The 23,976-nt window shown below is 35.3% G+C and overlaps 1 protein-coding gene across 1 annotated transcript in view; it reads right to left on the bottom strand.

The window, feature by feature from the left end:
• Positions 1 to 23,976, bottom strand: part of Ubr1 (ubiquitin protein ligase E3 component n-recognin 1) — a 178,747-nt gene that overhangs the window by 62,231 nt on the left and 92,540 nt on the right. Inside the window, 8 exon segments of the mRNA XM_047538461.1 lie at positions 1,219 to 1,282; positions 4,425 to 4,526; positions 4,773 to 4,838; positions 7,589 to 7,699; positions 7,983 to 8,044; positions 17,327 to 17,507; positions 21,502 to 21,630; positions 22,228 to 22,327. Coding sequence (XP_047394417.1) covers positions 1,219 to 1,282; positions 4,425 to 4,526; positions 4,773 to 4,838; positions 7,589 to 7,699; positions 7,983 to 8,044; positions 17,327 to 17,507; positions 21,502 to 21,630; positions 22,228 to 22,327 — 815 coding nt within the window.

Raw genomic sequence — 23,976 nt, 5'->3', positions numbered from 1 at the left:
TTGACTAGTGTCTTTTTTTTTTACTTGGTGGTACAAGGGATTTAACCCAGGGATACGACATCCCTGAGCTATATCCCCAGTCCTTTTTATTTTTTATTTTGAAACAGGGTCTTGCTAATTTGCTGAGGCTGGCTTCTAACTTGGAATTCTCATGCTTTAGCCTCCCAAGTTGCTGGGATTACAGGCATGCACCATCACACCTAGTTTTTGTTAGTATGTTACTGGAATATTCTAGACAGGAAGAGCTTGCTGTCTGAAGGATTTATGTTTCACTCAGCAGTAAAGGTTTATAAACTACGTTTTCTACTGAGATCAAAAACTGGTTCAGCAACTAGTCCTCTAACAAAAAAAGTAAGGGCTAAAATACTCCCTAGGAACTATTAAAACAGCATCTGGTGCAACAAATTAAATAATAAAGGCAGAATGAGAAGTCAAGAACAAAATGATGGTAAACAGATGCATCCAACTGGAAAAATCAATAGACTATAATACAGTATATATTCACATTTAACAGGTTAGAATATTAATTTCAGCTGAATTACAGAACAAATTTCTGGAGGTTAATGTCATCATTACTTGATAAATATTTCTGGCAAAGAATGTTCTTCTTCTTTTACCTAAATCATTTTAAGGAAGTCAAGAATGGCCAAAATTTGCACAAAGTAATTTAACAGAATGATATAATGAAAACATATCTTACTTACAACTATGTTATGTTTGAATTTCATATATAGATGCAATTTTCAGTATTGAACAAGTAGTTTTTAAAAATCTACACTTCTACCTAGAATACTTATTTCCCAGGCTTTCAACCTCCCAACAATTTTAAATCAGGTATTAAAAAATAAAGATGTAACCTGGGTGTGGTGGTACATGCTTGTCCCAGTAAACTGGGGGGCTGAGGCAGAAGGATTTCACATTTGAGTCTAGTCCCAGAAACTTAGCAAGACCCTGTTTCAAAATAAAAAGGGCTGGGGATGTAGCTCAGTGGCAGAGTGCCCCTGGGTTTGATCCCCAGTACTGTCCCCCAAAATAAAGATGTAAGATGTATGGATTTTTAAAAAGTAAGTTTCAAAATCTATTAAACACATTCGTTATACTAATCTTAACTAATATCCTATTAAGTATTTGTAAGAAAAGTAAAATGATCTATACTTATTAATGTTCTTTCCAAAGAATAACCCATGTTTTATTTCCAACATTTTGTTTTAATCTTACCCACAATGTAGATGAGAACCTGAAGCATTTCTTCTATTAATGTATTATATTGCTTAATCAAATCCTACAGAATTGAAAAAAAAAAGAATAAATTAGTTACATAAGAACCAAAACCCTCCATAAAGCATGCATTTCTGGATCAGACTCATGGTCCATCTAGTCTAGTATTATCTTTCAGAGCGTAGCAACCAAAAAGTTATGAGGTTAATAGGTCTCTTTTTGACATCAAAGTCAATAAAATTCACAATACTTGGCACTAACAAGTACTGAATAACAATTATTAAATACTGTTTTCATTATCATTATCCTCATATCATTATTTATCCTAACTCAACAAATTAATTCTAATTCTTAAGTCTCCAACTATTATTGGCTTCCTTCTTATTGGGTTAGTGAGAAATTGGTTTCAAATAGTTGTGGTAAGAGTACCCTTCCCTTAGCACATCCCTTCTTTAAGTACTTCCATCAAATCAGATAATTCATTTTTACTAAGTATAAAATGTGACTACAAATCAGTTTCTATTTTATATCCTATTCTTTGGCCTTTTGCAAGTGACTTCTAATTTGAAGTAACAAAGTAATGTGATTTCATGAATTCAAAATGGGTTACTTTTTAAGACAGTAGTGCAAATATTAAAACAATATAAATGAACTGCAAACTGAAAAAAATGTAAGGAGCATTTATAAAAATAGGACAAGGGTAAAGGACAGGAACTGATAATTTACTGCTTCCACACTCCCCTCTGCTCCCTGTCAAAAAAAATCAAGGAAAAAAGGAAAGTAAAAAATAGACAATTCCACTGATAAAGAACTGAGTTAAGCAGGGTGTGGTGGTACAATGCTTTTAATTCCAGCAACTCAAGAGACTGAGGCAGGAGAATCACAAGTTCTAGACCAGTCTCAGTTACCTTACCGAGACCCTGTCTCAGAATAAGAGATAAAATAAAAAGGGTTGGGGCTGTAGCACAGTGATTAAGCATCCCTGAAGTCAATCCCCAAGAACGGGGGCGGGGGGGGGGGGGGAATCCCAAACCCTGAAAGTTAAAATATCTTCTTTTACCTCTCAGATCAAGGATTAAACAATACTGTGCCATTCATTTGCCAGTAAATGGATGGAACTGGAGACTATCATGCTAAGTGAAATAAGTCAATCTCAAAAAACCATAGCCCAAGTGTTCTCTCTCATGTGTGGATATTGACTCATTATGGGAGGGAGGGAGTGGAGGTGCACCGGATTGGACAGAGGGGAGTGGCGGGAAGGAAGAGTGGGTGGGAATGGGAAAGAAAGACAGTAGAATGAATTGGATATAACTTTCTTATGTTCACATAAGCATACATGACCAGTGTAACTCCACATCAGGTACAATCTTAAGAATGGGAAGTTATAACCAACTGAGATGCCCTTCAATTGATGAGTGGATAAAGAAACTATGGTATATATACAAAATGGAGTATTACTCAGCCATAAAGAAGAATAAAATTATGGCATTTGCTGGTAAATGGATGGAGTTGGAAAATATCATGCTAAGTGAAACAGGCCAAGCCCAAAAAACCAAAGGCTGAATGTTTTCTCTGATAAGTGGATGATGATATAAAACAAGGCGGGGTGGCGGAGGCGGGGAAGAGAAGAACAAAGGAACTTTGGATGGTGTAGAGGAAAATGGAGTGGGAGGGGGTGGGGGACGGAAAGATAGTAGAATGAGACAGACAGTATTACTCTATGTATATGTATGATTACATGAATGGTGTGAATCTACTAGAAATGAAAAGTTGTACCCCATTTGGTACAATGAATCAAAATTCAGTCCGTAAAATTAAAAAAATTTTAATAATAAAAAAAGAATGGGAAGTTACACTCCATGTATATATAAGTCAAGATACATTCTACTATATGTATAACTAAATAGAACAATTTAAAAAATACTGTGCCATTAGAAATGGACATACTTGGAGAATCTAAATAGAAGTAACTTTTCTGGGCTGGGGTTGTAGCTCAGTGGTAGAGCACCTGCCTCATACATGAGAGGCACTGGGTTCCACCCTCAGCACCACATAAAAATAAATAAATAAAATAAAGGTATAATTAAAAAAAATTATAGATGTGTATATATATGCACACACACATATATAGAGAGAGAACTTTTCTGAGATCAACTTGTTGATATGTATAAAAAGCCTTTATAAAGAGCATGCTGTCTTAGCTACCAAATTCACTTCTAAGATTTTATCTTGAAAAAAAAATTGATAAGTATTTAAAACACAGAGGCACTGATGTTCATAAGATCAAAAAACTAGAAAAACTTCTTTAGCAACCGGAAACTAAAGCAGAATATATTCACATACTGAAATCTTACAGTCATTAGAAATGATGCAAAAAATGATGATATAGTTGTATATTTATTTAATATGAAAAAAACCTACCACAATATTTCTTAAGCAAAGGCAGCAAATGCAGAATGATGTAATTCTTCTTGTTTTAAAAACAGAAGATTTTAACACTTCTGTGTTTCACATGATTTCTCATTGTTAATCTATATATTCTAACTTTTCTAGAGTAAAAAAGAGTGTGTGTGTAAGCATGTGTGTGTTTATATATGTATACCATACATATACATGGAAATTTTGGAGATATCCCTTAAAACACTGTGCCATTAGAAATGGACATACTTGGAGAATCTAAATTCCAAGAAACACTCCTCCTAGGATATCAAAACCCAAGATGCTCAAGTCCCTTATATAAAACAATGTAGTATTTACATAACCTATATACATCATCCCATATACTTTAAACCATCTCTAGATCACTAAGGCCTAATACAATGTAAATACTATATAAATTGTTGTTACACTGCATTATTTTGGGAATAAGGGGAAAAAGTCTACATATTAGTATGGACACAGTTTATGTAAGTATGTGTATATATTAATATTATATGTAATATAAATAAATAATATGTAAATATATAAATATTAATATTATATACCAATACATAAATTATATATTTATATGTATATATATAAATATATACACACATATATAAATTTTATATATAATTTGATCTACTATAGGTTAAATCTATAGACACAGAACCCACAGAGAAAGACTCAACTGTATACATAAAGAAATAAACTTTTAAAATATGAATAAAATAGTATCAATGATATTTACTTTGGAATTAATTCACATGTCAGTTTCTATCACTTACCTGGTCTTTTGTGGATATGGTCTTATTAAAAGCATCAGCAAGTTCATACCTCTGAAGTACCAGTAACAAGAACTTGTTTGGATCCATTAAAGATGCACCAATCTGTCAAAGAAATCCAGCATCACATTTCTTATATATTAAATAGAGAAACACTGGCTCTAGCAGTACTGTTAGAAAATTAAAGTTTACAAAAGATAGTATAGATTTCCATCTATTTCTACAATATCATATTCAGTTTAATGGTGAGAAAACTTCAATGAAATTAAAAATAACTGTATCTTCTCTTATTACAAGGAACGTAAGAGGGAAGGTTGTCATAAATATGAAAAAAAGGAACTTAACAGATACCTGAAGCATGATGATATCTTTATCATACATTTCTTCTCTGCACTTAACATCTTGGTAATAAAATACCTAAAAAATAAAAGAAGATGCTAGAAAAATTATTTCAAGCAAAATTCTCAACAATTATTAAAACTTTCTCTCAGAAACCCCTGGAACTCCTTAGTGGCAAAAAATGTTGCAAACTTCTGGATCATTTTAAGTGATTTGTAAAGATAAAGTGAGGAAATATGGCATGAAAACACTTCTGAGTTAAAAATGCTCTACATCAACCATTATTCTCAACATTTGTAACAAAAAATCAAATTCCCCTCTGTTTAAAATGTTTCAATAAAAGGAAACCAATTTCACCAGGAGGCTGATGGAGAAGGACTGTTGAGTTCAAAGCCAGTCTCAGCAGATTAGTAGGGCACTTAGCAACTCACTGAGACCCTGTCGCTAAAAAAGGGCTGGGGATGTGGCTCAGTGGTTAAGCATCCCTGGGTTCAATCCCTGGTACCAAAAAAAAAAAAAAAAAAAAATCTACACTTCATCAGTTAACACTGTTTTTCTTCCAAGTAGAACTTTACAAGTCCTATTTTCTCAGCTTCTCCCTATTTGCTCTAAAACAGAAGAAAAAATTAAAAGGTAGCCTTTGATTAAAACAGTGGGCCAGGTACAGTGGCACATGTCTGACTCCTAGTTACGAGGGAGACTAAGGTAGAAGGATTCAAGTTTGAGCTTAGACTGGGCAACATAGCAAAATAAAAAATAAAAATAAAAAAATTTAAAAAGGATTGGGGAGGGCTGGAGTTGTGGCTCAGTGGTAGAGTACTTGCCTGGCATGTGTGAGGCACTGGGCTCAATCCTCAGCACCACATAAAAATAAATAAATAAAATAAAGATATTCTGTCCATCTGCAACTGAAAAAAATATATTTAAAAAAAGGGGGTGTTGGGGATATAGCTCAGAAGTAGAATGCTCCTGGGTTCAATCCCCAGTCAGACATAAACTTTTTTTTTTAATACTCAAGATCTTTATTGATTTAATCGTAACAGCAACCATTGGTAAGAATTGATTGTTTTCCCCCTAATTTCCGAACACCTATTGGTTTGGAAGAACAGTTAAAAACAAAAACGACTGGTCATGGAATCACACAGGACTGCCTCAGAACTGCTTGGTGCCCTCCGCTAACCATTCCAACAGTGAATGGATGGGAGGGGTAAGGGGACAACAAACACATCAAGGGAGAGGACAGGAAGACCAAGAAAAGTGCTGGCAGTCTCTGCTTTTCCATTTGGTGTGGTTGGAACTGGTGGTACTAGAAAGGGAAGCTTTTTATATAAAATATTTTAAAAAGATGCTTAAAATGGACATCTGAATATGTGAGCATCCTCGGGACTCTTCTAGACACTTTCTTTAAGGCTTATCCTGGGGTCGTGGAGGGTCCCCTCACTGGTGGAAAAGATGGGCTCATCTGTAGGTAAAGGAAAGGCACTGGTGCAAGGGACTCGGTAATTTGGATCAGACACCAGGAAGGAGAAGGATGGTTGGCCCAACAGGTTCCCTAGCTCATACTAGTGTTCCTCCCCCACTACCCTGCTTTTGAGTAAGAACTTCTCTTGGTTGGGGACTTTTTTTTCTCTTAAAGACTCCACTGTAGAGGAAAGTAGTACACTGTGGCAAGAGTGAACATGCTGTATTGGATTCATGGGATTCTCCTTAAATTTGAAATGTCCTGGAACTTTGGTTTTACGCACCGGAAAGAGCTCCCTTTGGACATTTCAGCATGGTCAAGAGATTATCAAGCACTGCAGCATCTCTCTGCCAGCTTCCCACCTTGGAAAGGTGGCAGAGTGAGGGTTTAAATACCCTGGCAAGTGTTTCAGCTCAGTATGGTCTGCCAGGGTTGCAGGCAGAGGTGAACAAGCAGAGAGAAACCAAAGACCATCTGAACAGGGACTCAAATAACTTCTGCTAAATCTAAGCTTTGTCAAAAGGTACCAACTTCCAGGATTAGCCTGAAAAAAACAGCTTAAATTCCAGAGGGTGGGAAAGGTGTTATGAACGGTTAACTGGAAAAACAAGCATGTAGCAATCACCCTTATAGTCTTTAGTTAGAAATTTCTGTTGAGTTAGCCTCAAGATAACTCCACTACTAAAATAGAAAACCATAACTAGAACACAAAATGTCCCTAAAGTATAAGCACTCTAAATCGTGACCCACCTGTATCAAGATCTGATATTAGGAGCTGGGAAGGTAGCTCGGTGCCTAGCACTTGCCTAGCATGAGAGGCAGCCCTGGATTCAATTTCCAGTACAGTAAAGAAACAAAACAAAACCCCAATTTGATCTCTTAATAAAATCTGAGAGGAAAGGAACAATAGGGTAACTACTCACCCTTCAAAATTCTGACAGAAATTACTCCTAAAGAAACAATGAACTTTACAACAAATGCTAAATGATTGGTAAGTGATTGGGTTTCACAGATTAATAATAAATTGTTGGTAAGACCTAAACTTACACAAAGAAATATGATGGGAAGACTACGGATCTTTAAGTAAGTAATTCTCAGAAAAAAGCTATGTTAACAGTGAAACTTCTGTGCTACTACTGGCTTTTACCTAATCTATCCACTCAAGCACCCTAAATTTCTTATAATTCAGAAAGGTTAAGCAATAAACAGGATAAAAGAAACATCTATGTGATCCCTAGAATTTTCATTTCTAAGAGAATAAAACCAAACACTCAGAAAAATATAGGAACATGGGTAAAACTATATAAAAGAAAAGCAATTAGAAAATGAACACATTCATAAATATGAATAATGAATCTTGCCATACCTGGCTAATGAGAGAGAGACCATTTCTTCGCCACATCTCAGCAACAACCTGGGCAACCAACACCAAACAACGCAAAGGATATTCCACTAGTACTTCTACTTGAAAATCCTCCTGAAACAGAGAAAGCTCAATTTTATTATTCTTCACAGGGCTCAGAAATATCTTAGTTATGACACTGCATATTTCTTAGTTTTCTCATCTGTATAATGGGAAGGACTTGAACTAGATGATTTCCAAGTCTGTGTGATTCAGATTTCAATGTGATATATAATTGTTAAATTACTAAATGGGAATTACTTAGATGGGTTGTAAAATGTTATTTTCTTTTCAACTCATCAATAGAGTTGTTCAAAAATAGGACATAAGCAAATCAATATTTAACAGAGTCACTTACAAAAGGTACAAATTCATGCAGTCTTGAAACAGCGCCCAGCCTACTTAAACGCACATGAAGACCTAAAATTTTTTAAAAAGTGAAATAAAAGAAATAAGAAAAAGAAAATGAGAAAGTGATTAAACTCAATAAATCTGTTTACTTAGCTCATCAAGTTTGGAAACATGGGTGATTTTAATGTATATTTACTAGGGTTAGGGATATAGCTCAGTAATAAAAGTGCTTTCTTAGCATGTGTAAAATCCTGTGTTCAGTCCTTAACAACACCTGTATACACACTGTACATTTACTACGTTTACAAATGATGCTCTAAAATGTCAACGTTTGACTTCTAATTTCTAGACACAATATTACCAACACTTAAAATCTCATATTATGCAAGGTGTATGCATTCACTACATAAAACTAATTTGCTGCCTCTCCAGATATGCTTATTATATACATACTCTTAAACAAATATCAAAATAATTGAAAACTATTTCTTTTAAAAATAAAATATTTATTTTATTTCTTTTAAAAATAAAAATATTTCAGGGCTTTATTTTTAATAGAACAGAAATCCTTTACTGGGATTATGGTAATTAGACAGTATTATGATTAGGCTTAATAAAAGTTTGTGAAATACTTAGAAGATCAAGTTCTATAGCTGTCACTTTTCATATGGCTCTTTAAGTGTTATGGGAAAAAAGCCCTTATTTGTTGGGAAACAGTTTCAAAATGAAGTTGCATGTTCTCTCTCCTACTAAAATTTACTGTAAATTGTTAAAAAGGGGACTTCTGTTTGCTTATGTATTTTTGGTTATTTCACCTTAATATAATCACCAGAATTCCTGGAATTCCACAATTGACTTTATAAAGTAGAAGAGATTTCAACTGAGTCTGCTATTGCTTTAGATGTAAATATAGCTGAAAACCCAAAATGGATTAGAACTGCTGCAGGATTTCCCTGCCATTTTTTGATACAAAGTTCTCTGTATTTTTGATATGTGCACGTAGGGAACATTCCTCAAGCTTATTTGACAGCAGTTGCTGAAACCATGGTTTAAATAAACCAAAAAGTCTGGAAGGAGAAACTGGGGAAATGGTAAAGACTTGCCATGGATTGTAGGCTTTTGCAGTTACTGAGGCTGAGCTATGAGTTGAGGGAAAGCCTTGCTCAACAGGCATCACAGCAAGCTGTGATGTGAGTTCACCAGTGCTGCCTTGCTTCATGCTGTTTGCTGGAGCTTGCCCTTCCCCCAGTCCTTTGTCTCAGACTAAGTTGCCAGATAGAATCACTTAGGGATACTTGGTTTGTTTACATTAGTATGACGTTTAGCTTACCTATTGGTTGGTTCTGTTATGTTTTAACAAGCATCTTAACCTGATTGGATAATGTACCTATATATGTCTTGTACAATCCTAAGTAAAATTAGATCTGTGCCTTCCAAGCCTGGTCTCCAATGCCTGTGTTTATTGGGAGGCACTGCTGTCATTCACTCTCAGCGGACCCCCGTCCCCAATACCTATGTGTGTACAGACAACATGATTTAAAATTCTTTCTACAGAAACATGTCTGATTTCAGGAGTTACTAATCAAGGATCTGATGAATGGCTAGATAGTTCCTCAGAGTAATATTGTTATGAGTTAAATGGATTGCATAATGACACTTTTTCTTTTGACACTGTTGGTAGATAAATGACTGAAACTGACTTCAGTCTTCCATACTAAAAGGTGGATGTCTGACATTTTCATAGGTTGCTTGCTAGTAGAACCTAGAATTGCACCTTCTTGACTTTCTGTAAATCATAGAGTTCTAAAGCCATTCCTGGAAAATGCTGTAATCCCCAAGGGCTACTTGGGCCATGCTGAATAAGTGGCTTGACCCCAATCCTCCCTTTTTTGCTGCTTAATATTACCCAAGGAATATGTGATGTTTAGGGCAAATCTAGGAGAACTCAATCCTAAAATAAAATTCACAAGGTCTTTTCAAATTAAGGGGGAATAAAAAGAGCCTCAAGCAAATTTCAATGATCTCGAAATTGTAGTTAAAAACTTAATTTTGCAAGGAACAAGCTGCAGAGAATGGATAATCTTAAAAAATAAAGGAGGTGGAGTGGGGGAAGCCAATGAAAAAAGTGCCATCCACCTTTCCCCTTGGTTCCTTTATCCAGGGTTTTATTTAAAACCCTAAGCCTCTGAGAAAATGAGAAAGGCAAAGGCACAGGGAAACTGCTGCAAGGTCAGAATTTGGGGTAAGGTAAAGACAAAGCTGTAAATAAAAGCAGAGAACTATTTGGTAAAGAATCAGAACTCTAGGACATTTTCTTTTTAGATGGGAAAGCTCTGAAACTCAGATCTTTCTAAAGTCACCCTGATCCTTTAGTTACAAGGACAAAAAACTCAAGTACAATGAGTCAAGTGCCAGGCAGGAAACAAAACAAAACAAAACAAAAAACACCAAAAAACATAACTGCCAAACAAAGTAACTCTGGCTCTTAGGGTAACAGAAGACACACGGGAAGGACTATTTGCTGAACACCTGAGGTTCTCAAGAAATTGTGACTCAATGGTTCCCTTTCTGTTTACATTAAAAATTAGACCAAAGACCTGAGGATCTTAGAGTTATTAAAGGATGAAAAACTAAGTATTTTGAAAATCAAAACAAAATTCACATAAAATCACATGATGTTAATTATACTACATACAACAATTAACTCAAAATGAATCAAAGATCCAAATATGGGAGTGAAAAGTATAAAATATTTAGAAGAAAATGTAGAGAAATTAGATTTGACAATGATTTTTCTTGGATATGATCCAAAAAGCATAGGCAAAGAAGAAATAGATAAATTAGACTACATCAAAAATTCCTATATACATCAGACATTATCAACAGAGTAAAACGATGAGAAAAAAAATTTTTAAATTATGTGATAAGCAGTCAATATCCACAATACATAAAAAACTCTTACAAATCAACAGTTGAAACCAAACCAAAACAAAACAAATCTCAACTAACTCAAATAAAAATTGGACAAAGCACTTTGAATAGATATTCTCCAAAGAAGAGAACATAAAAAGACAACAAGCATCTAGAAAGATAATCAACATCACTAATCGTTAGGGAAACACTGATCAAAACCATAATGAACTGGGCATGGTGGCACATGCCTATAATCCCAGCAGTTTGGAAGGCTGAGGCAGGAGGATTACAAATTCAAAGTCAGTCTCAGCAACCTAGCAAAACCCTGTCTCAAAATAAAAAATAAAAAAAGGGTTGGGGATGTAGCTCAGTGGTTAAGGACTCATGGGTTCAATCCCTGGTACTAAACAAACAAACACAATGAAATACCATTAAATATACTAGAAGACTATAATTAAAAAGAAAACAAAAATCCTCAGAAAAAGTCAGGCACAGGTGGCACAGGCCTATAATCCCAGTGGCTCACAAGGCTGAGTTAAAGCCAGCCTCAGCAAGTTAGGAAGGTCTTAAGCACCTTATAAAATATATTTTAAAAAGGGATGGGTATGTGGTTCAATGGTTAAGTGCTCCTGTGTTTAATCCTCAGGATATAAAAAAAAATAATAACCCAGAAAATAACAAAGGATGCTAAGAAACTGGAAACCCTTGTGCACTGTTACTGGGAATGTAAAATGGTGGAGCCACCATGGCAGTATGATGGGTCTTCAAAAAAATATCCATCCAGCAATTACACTTCTGGGTACATACTCAATAGAATCAAAAGCAAAGACCTGAACAAAGGTTCCATACAGCATTATTAACAACAGTCAAAAGATAAAAGTAACCCAAAATGTTAAATGGATGAATAGTTGGAAAAAAATATAGTATATACATGCAGTGGAATATTATTCAGCCTTAAAAAGGAAAAGAATCCTGACACATACTACAACATGGATGGATCTTGAGGACATTATGCTAAGTAAAATAAGCCAAAGGACAAATATTACATGATTCCATTCATCATAGGTACTAAGAGTAGTCAAAGTCACTGAGATAGAAAGTACAATTGCCAGGGGATATGAGGAAAAGGTAACAGAGTTATTTAATAATTTTAATATATATTTCAGTTTTGGAAGTTTATTTTAGGAAGGTGCAAAGGTTTTGGAGAAGGATGTTGGTAATGGCTATATAACAATGTGAAGGCATTTCAAGTAACAGGTACCATCAATGGGGCCTGTGGAAATTCCCAACTCCCAATAGGAGCTACCACTCCCACAGAAGGAGTAATCACAGAGGACATATTCCACATACTCTGCTGCCTACCCCACAGCTGTCTGAAGTACCAGAGTGTTCCCACAAAGCTTTTCCCACAAAGCTTGCAGAGACAGTATGTCTCCCTGACTCTGATACCGTACAGTCTGCGCAAACCAAAGAATCAAAACCAAAGAAGCTACAAGGAGACTACACTGTGAAGTCCAGTTGGAAATACTCAACTTTACACAACAAGCTGATACCCCAAGATATATTGGCAAAAGAAAGTCACACACTGAGAGACCACTACATAAAAATGGAAGACATTCACTCCAACAGATGGACAAATCTCAATACAGAAACACAAGAAATATGAAAAAATAAGGTCATGTATCACTACTAACTTCAAAATAGGGTGTCTACTCTCACCATTCTTTTTTTTTTTTAATATTTTTTAGATGTCAGTAGACCTTTATTTTATTCATTTGTTTATACGTGGTGCTGAGAATCGAACCCAGTGCCTCACGCATGCCAGGCAAGCGCTCTACCACTGAGCCACAACCCCAGCCCATACTGTCACCATTCTTAATCAACAAAGTGCTACAAATTCTAGCCAGAGCAATCAGGCAAGAGAAAAAAAATAAATAAAAAGCATACAAATAGGAAAGAATGAAGTCAAGTTATCCTTGTTTATAGATACGATTTTACATTAGAAAATTTTAAAACTCTACCAAAATACTTTTAGAATCAATAAACAAATTTAGTGAAGTAGTAGGATACAAAGTTAACATACAAAAATTAGTAGTTTTTCTATATACCACTAATGAACTTGCTGAGAAAGAAATCAGGAAAGCAACCCCATTCAGAAGAGCCACAAAAAAAAAAAAAAAAAGATACCTAGACTAAACCTAACTAAGAATATGAAAGATTTCTATAATGCAAATTACAAAGAACTGACAAATGAAGCTTCTTCAGAAGCTACTGGAAGGTGGAAAGACCTCCCATGTTCATAAATTAGGAGAATTAATATTGTTATAATGGCCATATTACCCAAATACATCTATAGATTCAATGTAATCCCCTTTGAGATACCAATAACATTCTTCATAAATCTAAAAACTCATAAATCTAAAAACAATCATAAAACTCATATGGAAATACAAAAAACTCCAAATAGCCAAAGCTATCTTGAACAAACAGGGCAATACTGGAGGCATCATAATACCTGATTTCAAAACACACTCCAGAGACAAAGTGTAAAACACACCATGGTACTGGTATAACAATGACTGGTAGACCAATGGAACAGAATAGAGAACCTAGAGATAAATTCATGCATCTTCAGTCAACTGACTTTTTAAAAAAAATCTTTTTAGATACACATGACAGTAGAGTGTATTTTGACATATTATACATACATGGAGTATAACTTCCCATTCTTGTGGTGGTACATGATGTGGAGTTGCACTGGTCACGTATTCATATGTGAACATAGGAAAGTTATGTCAGATTCACACCACTGTCTTTCCTTTTCCTATTCCCCTCCCTTTCCTTCATTCCCCTTTGTCTAATCTACTGAACTTCTATTCTTTCCTCCTCCACTCATTGTGTATTAGCATCCACATATCAGAGAGAACATTCGTAGATAAACTTACTTTTGACAAAAGTGCCAAAAACATATACTGGAGAAAGGACAGCCTCTTCCACAAATGGTGCTAGAAAAACTGGATATTTACAAGTAGAAGGCTGACTACTATCTCCTAACCTGCACAAAAACCAACTCAAAATAGATCAAAGACCTAATGTAAGACCCAAAATGTTGAAACTACTAGAAGAAAACTTAAGGGAAGGAGTTCAAGATAGTGACACAGGCGATGGTTTCCTGAATAAGACTCTAACAGTCCAGGAAACAAAAACAGAAATTGACAAATGGTATAACATTAAATTAAAAAGCTTCTGCACAGCCAGGTGCAGTGGCACATGCCTGTAATCATGAGTTCAAAGATACACTCAGCAACTTAGGGAGGCCCTAAGCAACTCTGTGAGACCGTGTCTCTAAATAAATTACAAAAAAAGGGCTGGGGATGTGGCTCAGTGGCTGAGGGCCCCTGAGTTCAACCCCCAGTACCAATAAAGAAATAAATAAATAAATAAGCAAGCAAGCAAATAAATAAAGCTTTTGAAAAGCTAAGGAAACAGACAACAGAGTGAAAAGACAACTTATAGAATGGAAGGAAATCTTTCCCATTATTTATCTGACAGATTAAATATCCAGAATATAGAAAATACTCGATAAACTTAACAGAAAAGTAATCCAATTAATAAGTGGGTAAATCACCTACCTGGAGAGACATTTCTCCAAAGAAGTATGAATGGTCAATAGATAAAAAATGTTAAATATCTTTAGTCATCAAGGAAAAGCAAACCAAAACTATACCAAGGGCTGGAGTTATAGCTCAGTGGTGGAGTTCTCACCTAGCATACGTGAGGCTCTGGGTTTCGGATCCCCAGAACAAAAAAAATCAAACAAACAACTACATGGAAAAATAAACAACTATATGGAAATACCATCTCACCCAGTTCATTCTCTCTCTCTCTTTCTCTCTCTCTCTCTCTATCTCTCTCTCTCTCTCTCTCACACACACACACACACTGGTGAGATTGTGAAGAAATAGGAAACTTTATATACTGTTGGTGGGAATGTAAATTAGTACATTCACTATGGAAAACAAATGAAGGTTCCTCAAAAAAAATAAAAATATAACTATCATATGATTCATATACGACTTCTAGGCATATATCTAAAGGAAATTGAGTCAGTATACTAAATAGATTCCTGCATACCCATATTTACTGTGGCTCTATTTTTTTTTTTTTTATTGTGACACTATTCACAAGAGTCAAGATACGAAATTGGCTTAGGTGTTCATCAGCAAAAGAACAGATGAAGAAAATACAGTGTATATATACATAATGGAGTATAATTAAGTCATAAAGAAGAATGAAATCTTGTCATCTGCAGGAAAATGGATAGAACTCAAAGATATTATATTAAGCCAGACACAGGGAGTTAAGAATCACATTTCCTCTCATATGTGGAAACTAAAGGAAATTTAAAAAAAGATGACCTGAGAATAGAAGAGGGAATATCAGGGGTTGGGAAGAAGGGATGGTAGTGGGAGAGGGTAGGAGAAAAGAGGGTAGACATAATGAACCATGATATATCCTTGTATGGAAATCCTACAGTGAGATTCATTAATTAGTACAATTAATATGCGTTAGTATTTAAAACAATGAAAAGATAATATTTGTAAGAAAGAAAAGTGTTCTGGAAACAAATTTTTTATTGGAAAGTCTGCAATGTAAAGAAGCCTTTCTTCAGAGAATGAATATACACCTTTAAATCGAAAAAAATTCCACCTTGTATGAAGGTGAATCCAGGACATTCATTCAAAACATATTTGTAAAGGTAAAGCTGATTAATTAGGTTAGTAAATTTCCAAGTATTCAGTCATATTAACTTCTTAAAAGTTAGGAGCATGTACCATCATGTTGGCTTAGGAATTGAATTCCTCAACAAGACTCCTGAAGCGCAGTAAGTAAAATCGAGACTCAATAAATGCAATTTTATCAAACTAAAAAGCTGCTTCTCAGAAAAGGGAACAATCCAGAACATGAAGAGAGCGCCTACAAAATGGGAGAGAATCTTTGCCACCTATACTTCTCAGATAGAGCACTAATCTCCAAAATATATAAAGAAAACTTAACACCAAAAAACCAAATAACCCAATCAATAAATGGGCAAAGGAACTGAACAGACACATCAGAGAAGAAATACGAATGGTCAACACATACATGAAAAAATGTTCAACATCACTAGCAATTAGAGAAATGTAAATTAAAATGACACTGAGATTTCATCTCACTCTAGTTAGAATGGCAATTATCAAGAATACAAGTGGACTGGGGTTGTAGCTCAGTGGTATAACACTTGCCTGGCACATGTGAGGTACTGGGTTCAATCCTCAGCACCGCATAAAAATAAATAAATTAAATAAAGGTATTGTGTCCCTCTACAACTAAAAAAAAAAAAAAAAATTAAAAAAAAAAAAAAGAATACAACCAACAATAAATGTTGGTGAGGATGTGGGGAAAAAGTTACACTCATACACTGCTGGTGGGACTGCAAATTGGTGCAACCATTCTGGCAAGCAGTATGGAGATTCTGCAGAAAACTTACAATGGAACCACTATTTGACCCAGTTATCCCACTCCTCGGCATATACCCAAAGGATTTAAAATCAGCATACTATAATGGTATGGTCACAACAATGTTCACAGCAGTGCAATTCACAACAGCTAAGCTATGGAACCAACCTAGGTGTCCTTCAACAGATGAATGGATAAAGAAAAGATGGTACATACACACAATGGAATATTACTCAGCCATAAAGAAGAATGAAATCATGGCATTTGCCAGTAAATGGATGGAACTGGAGACTATCAAGCTAAGTGAAATAAGCCAGTCTCAAAAAACCAAAGGTCAAATGTTCTCTCTGATATGCCGATGCTGACTTACAATAGGCGGGTGTGTGTGTGTCTGTGTAGGTTCAACAGACTGGACGGGGGAATGGGGAGAAGGAAAGGGGGATGGGAATGGGAAAGACAGTAGAATGAATTGGACATACTTTCCTATGTTCATATATGAATACATGACCAGTGTAACTCCATATCATGTACAACAAGAATGGGAAATTATACTTCATATATGTATGATATGTCAAAATACATTCTACTGTCATGTGTAACTAAAAAAAAAAAACAATTGAAAAAAAAGAATAAGCCAAAAAAAGAACAAGTTAGAAGCATGTGTCAGAAATTTTACATAGATTTAGTACATCTTATTATTCAACTTATGTGTGAAAAACAAATAAATATGAGTGGAAAATGAGCTGTCAAGTTAGTCTTTAAGATTCATTAAACAACCCAGACAAAAAGTAGTCCAGGTAAATAATCGTCATTTGATAAATACTATGGTAATAGTTCCTTAAAGGACAGTGACAATGATAGCCCTTAACTGCTTTGTCTAGTCTGAGTATGCCTATATATACTAAATAAAGAAAAAAAAAAATCAAAACAAATACTCACCAGCAAGAGTCCTAGAGAGTGGCAGATGTATGCTTACAAGATCCTCAGATACCCTGTAGGACTTAGTTTCTAAAATATGACCACATAATTGTACTATTGTCTTGTTGCTGGATACAAAACTTGTACTGCACCTCATCACAGCTTTGTGACATTCTTTATAAGCTACTAGTAAGAGTTCTTCCTAAAGAGAAACCAAAAACACAAACATGTTGACAAGTTAGCTATATTACCACACATCATTCAATAAATATTCATTATATATAAGTATAAAATTATTCTAATTATTACTAGGACTACTTCATAAGGATCTGCAAATTAATAGGAAATATAACATATGCACTCTTATAATCAAAGTAAAACATGGTATAAATTAATTGCCCTAAGACAGCAAATAAAAGACCACTAACAATTGGAAAGACATAACTTATTAAAGCACATTTTTTACAGATACATTATAGTTGTACATAATGGTGGGATTTGTTATTACTTTTTATACATGCACACAATATAAATTAAAACAGCTTTTGAATGGGACCTAAAAAATATGCAGAATTTAGGGTTGGGGATATAACAAAGAGGTAGATCGTATGCTTAGCACACTCAAGGCTCTAAGTTCCATCCCCAACACTCCTTACCACCAAAATAGACCAAAACAGAATATGCCGGATTTAAGTATGGGGAAAGATAAGAAAGTGGCATTCTATGCTGAGATGTAAAAATAAGCAAAACATTAGTGGTATCTGATGGGTAACATTAGTGAACACATTGTTCCAAGAAGAACTGTAGTTATGGAACCAAAGTCCCACTGAGGGTGATGACGATGATGTCCCCCTATAAACACCCCGATAAACACAGACATCAGAGACCAGGCTTGGAAGGCACACATCTAATTTTACTTAGGATTGTACAAGACATATATAGGTACATTATCCAATCAGGTTAAGACACTTGTTAAAACATAACAGAACCAACCTATAGGTAAGCTATAGGTCATACTAATGTAAACAAATCAAGTATCCCTAAGTGATTCTGTCTGGCAACTAGTCTGAGAAAAGGAATGGGGGAGGGGCAAGCTCTAGTACACAGCATGAAGCAAGGTAGCACTGGTGAACTCACATCACCAGTTGAGCAAGGCTTTCCCTCAACTCATAGCTCAGCCTCAGTAACTGCAAAAGCCTACAATCCATGGCAAGTCTTTACCATTTCCTCAGTTTCTCCTTCCAGACTGTTTGGTTTATTTAAACCATGGTTTTAGCAACTGCCGTCAAATAAGCTTGAGGAATGTTCCCTTCAAAGAATTAATGTGTGCGTTGAAGGTAACAAAGTGGAGAGGGTAAGGAAACCAACAAGAAAAATAGTATTAACATTTAGGTGTAAGTGATAAGGATCTGGACTAGGATGGGGCAGTGAAGAAGGAAAAGAATGAACTCACAGAAAACGATAGAATTTTAAAATAAATTTGGGATAAGGAAGAACCAAATCTAGGTGATTATGGTAGGAAAAGAGAAAAGTCAAAGGTCTTTCTCCATATATTTTGCATAAGGGATTCAAACCAGGAGTGCTTTACCACTGAGCTACACCCCTAGTTCTTCTTTTCATTTTGAGATAGAATCTCACTAAATTGTTGAGGGTCTCACTACGTTGCTGAGGCTGGCCTTGAACTTGTGATTTTCCTGCCTCAGCCTCCTGAGTTGTTGGGATTCTGGATGTGCAACACTGTGCCTTACTTAAAAATTTTTAAATTTATTTTTGTGGTACTGGTGATTGAACCCAGGGCGATCTACCACTGAGCCACACCGAGCCCTTTTTATATTTTATTTTGAGACAGGGTCTTGGTAAATTGCCCAGCAAGCCTTGGATTTCAATCTTCTTGCCTCAGTTTCCCCAGTAGATGGGATTACATGTTTAGGCCACCATGCCCTATTAGACCCTCAATTTTGTTTTGCTGATCTATATGTTTATCTTTATAACAATACCAAACTATTTTGACTAATGTCACTGTAGTAACTTGCTAAGACTGACCTCAAACTTGTGATTCTCCTGTCTTAGCCTTCCAAATGGTCAGGTCACTTTCTTAATTCAGTGTTTTTTTACTACTGATTTTACTTGGAGAAAGAAACTCCATGGCCAAATGAATTTTGGGAACAGACATTAGTAGAGTGTCTAATTTTAAAGGTTTTGAAAAGTTCAGTAGCTTTAAAAGATTCTCTCTGTTCGACTCCAAATTTCCCAATCTTATGTGAGCCCAGAACATTTTCCTTGTCAAAACATCTGATAACATCAAACACAAAGAATACAGTGACTCTGAAATTTCCTGTATGGATGCCTATATTAAGAGTAACACATTATTAATAAAACAAGGGAAGTCAAAAAAAGAGAATGCAAATTGGAAGTAGAAGAAAATGATGACAAATCAACTTAAGATATTTTGAGTTTGCTCAGGTCAAGGGTCATATGTTTTCTCTCATATGTGGAAACAAGAGGAAAAAGGAAAAGAAAAGGCGGCAACAGGTATCTCATGAAAATCAAAGGGAGATCAGCACAGGAAATGGACCAGGAGGTGGGAGGTGGAGGTGGGGAGGAGGCAGGGAAGTGCTGAGGAGTAATAGTGGACAAATTATATTGTTATATTGTGTGCATGTACAAAATGTAGTAACAAATCCCATCATTAAGTACAACTATAATGCATTAATAAAATGTGAAAGAAAAGATATTCTGAGTTTAAAATATAACAAATATAAATGTAATATCTAAGGAATATATGGCAAACAAAAGTGATAGTAGAGTTCGGGAAAAATCATCCCTTTGAGGATTTAATTAAATGATAGAAATAAAGATCTATAAAAGAATACTGGGGAATGCCTCAGTGTTCTTAGCAAGCAGGCAGAAGGAATTGGAGAAAAGCAATAATGGATTAAAATTGGCAAATGATAATGAAATATGAGGATAGTACAGTGTTGTGAAAATCAGAGGCAAAGAAAGGTTTAAAAAGACTAAGGTACTTAACTGAATATAATGATACAGATAATTCAAGGAAGACAGGACCAAGAAAAGATCTCTAAATTTGGTTTACTAAATGGATCCTTTGGGAGTTTTTTCTGAACTCAGTCTAGCCAATTTTTGAAGCCAGAATCAGTCTCTAAGGAATACTAGGACATAATGAATGAAGAATGGTAAATGTAGACAACTTCAGAAGGTTTGGGAGATCTGAAGATGAACAACACACACCTTGACTCAATTTCCTAATAACTGTACAGCTATTTCATAATAGTGAGAGAATTAAAATACATGTGCTGCAGTTGCTAGACAATAAGCAGAAAATGGAAAATGCAAGTAGAGACAAATAAGGAGGCACACACCAGGAAAAAATAATATAAACTATGACCAAGAGCCTAGGTAGAGGCATTGCTTTTAGAAAAGAGATAAAACAAGACTCAGAGACCAATAGTGAAGACACAGATAAATTTAGTCAACAAACACATGATGATGACAATACAGAGAAAACGGAGACAATAGAATTTGACTGAGATAATGTTAATTTTCTCAGAAAAGAAAGAAGTCATATTCCCCAAAGGGAATCTAAAGTAGTATTGTGTTTAAAGAAAATTATGGGGCTGGGGACGTAGCTTGGTGAGACAGTACTTGCCTAGTACTCGTGAGGCCCTGGGTTCAATCCCCAGTACCGCAAAAAATCAATCAATCAATCAATAGAGGGTTATGGCCTAAAATTATTGCTTAAGAAGCTACATTAGTTCTGTATTTTGAAATTAATTTTATGAATAGTTTAACATGTGTAACAAAGCTCTTGATAGAATAAAATATTCACCTCTCCATTCTTGAAATAGTTAAAAGTCTATGTGGTTCTAATTATCATTATTACTATTAACAAATAAATAAATGTTTTAAATAAATAAGTACATTTGAAATAGGCAAGACATATATTGTTAAAACCCTGCAATTCCCCAAAATGAGCAAAACCACCCTAGGATACATTTTCTAATTAAGTGTAAAAAACTGTATTTTCCTCCTAAATTTAATAAAATAAATTTAAATATCTAAGAAATTTATGATTTATTAAATAACAAAAACTTACATCAAGGAAGCTACAACATAAACCTATACTATTAATAACTATTAGAGTATTTTAAAAGTACTTACTAACAAATCTTACTTACATCACAAGCACACCACTCTTGGAACATGAGTAAAATATTCTTCAATTGCATTTGTATAGCAATGGCAGCCTCCCAATCAGGATCTACTTCAATATGTTGCCCAACCTGTCTTCTGATTTCTTCCATTCCCTGCAAGAAAAGATTTGTCAACATATAACCCTCTTTCTTTGCTCCTCTACTGGCAAAATATAAAAATGTTGGGATTCATATACATACATGCTGAAGTATTTTAACATGGTTGTTGTACTAGGTCAGAATACATCAGTTCAAATCCCAGCTCTCAGGGGTACAACTCAGAAGTAGAACACTTGAGTGCAAATACCAGCTCTGAGATTTCTAGCTTAAACCTAGGCAAATTATTACTAAACCCCTATTTCCTTAAATAAAATTGCTATAAGGCTCCATAAGATTGTTATAAGGCTCAAAAGAGATAATGCTTGTAAAGTTCTTATTATATATTTACCACATGGTAAACATTCAATAAACATTAATAATGGTAGAAGTAGGAAATGAAGTTTATTATTAAGGTATTAATAACTAACTTTACTACTAAGGTACATAGATCTGTTAAAGTAAATCAGTGTTTAAATTTTATATCTAGTTTGCTAGAAAAAATTTCTCTCATAAAAAAAGTTTGCTGAAGGAGAAGATGAAAAAGAAGAAAAAGACTGAGATTATATTTTTTTAAATAAATTTCTCTTATGGTATAAAGAAGAATTATCATACCTGCATACAGGTAAGAATCTTCAAAAAAGATCGAAAACCTTCAAGGAACTGCATTCTTAATCTTTCTGTCCATATTGTAGGCTTGCTGATCAGGATATATCTACATCATTTCAAAAGAGAAAGGAATATTTCACTTCTCTATTTTGGGCTAATTTTAAGGTTCTTAGGATTATAGACAATATTAACTTATCAAAATTATGCATTCTAATTTCTTATAATAATTAGAAGCTCTAGGCAGAGCTAGAATTATTTGTTTTATTTTATATATAGTCAGAAAAATGTGGGAATGCCCTACAAGAGGCAGATATCAAAGCTAAGTCTGACTTCTGTATATATTATGACCTCAGAGGTTAGTGAGATTAAGTGGGCCTCAGATCAACCTAGCTTATCACAGTCAACTCTGGACAAATGACAAACAGTATAAATTTCCTAGGACTCTTCATACTCATTATCCAAAGGGTCAGCAGAAAATCTTTTCAGGCTTAGGAAATTTGGAACAGATTTAATACCTAGAAGTTTTGAGAACTCAGAACCTAGAAGAAGGATCTAAACACCTATGTCATTATGGTTTGCACATCAGAATATATTAGTTTCAAAAAAAAAAACAAAGCTGAGTGTAGTGGTGCACGCCTATAATCCCAGCTGCTGCAGAGGCTGAGGCAGGAGGAGTCCAAGTTTAAGGACAGCCTCAGCAAATAAGCACAGCCCTAGCAACTTAGTGAGACCCTGTCTCAAAATGGAAAAAATAAAAAAAGAGCTGGGGATGTGGCTCAGTGGTTAATCATCCCTGGGTTCAATCTCCAATACCAAAACAAACAAACAGACATATTTTAGCCAACAGTTTACAAGATCACTATTTATTTAAGATAAAAAGACAATGATTGGTTTCATATCAAGTGAGAACAATGTTTATCACCAAATGACTTCTCAGGAAGCAAACATTAACAATTATTAAAAATTATTTTGAGGGCTGGGGAGTAGATCAGTTGGTAGAGTGCTTGCCTCAAAAGCACAAGGCCCTGGGTTCAATCCCCAGCACCGCAAAAAAAAAAAAAAAGAATTATTTTGTACTCAATCTATCAAAATACACTTCTATTATATTTACCAAGTATTGTAAATATAAACATGAACAAGACATATCCTGCCCTTAAGTTCAGAAAGTGAGGAAAACAGACACAGTAGACATGGCAATCTAAAGGTAAGCACTAAAAATACGTACAGAGGAAGTAATATAGGAACATAAAAAACAAGGCAAGAGATGTAGGAAATGTAAAGACAGGATTGTGGTTTAATTATTCCCATTCTTTAGATATTAAAATGGTGACTATGCATTAAAAATACAATCATCAGAGACCTTAGAGGACATTCAAGATGGTGGAGTAGAGGGTGACTGCATCTCCCGTCGCTCCAGAATCCAGGATTCAAGAAGGGGAGGTATTGAGAGACTCGGACCAACATAGAGCCGTGAGGTGAGTGTCTCCCACCGGGTGAAGCTTGGCCCTGGTGGCAGGCCCAGACAGGGGCAGCTTCTCAGAGCAGGGCAGGGCAGCCAGAGACTTCCCCAAGAAGCCCTGCTCCCTCCAGCGGCAGGCTCAACCCACAGCCAGCTTCTTGGAACAGGCCGCCCAGTGAGAGCTTTTCCGCACAGAGCCATCCCCAAGCCCCGGACCCAGCGGCGGCCCCGGCCCGCAGGTGGCTTCTGGGACCAGGGCAGGGCAGCCAGAGACTTCCCCAAACAGTCCTGCTCCC

This window comes from Sciurus carolinensis, chromosome 2, assembly GCF_902686445.1.
Source record: "Sciurus carolinensis chromosome 2, mSciCar1.2, whole genome shotgun sequence".
NCBI classification, from domain to species: Eukaryota; Metazoa; Chordata; class Mammalia; order Rodentia; family Sciuridae; genus Sciurus; species Sciurus carolinensis.
The sequence above is the reverse complement of the archived record's forward strand: the minus strand, read 5'-3'. Positions and strand labels throughout refer to the sequence as shown.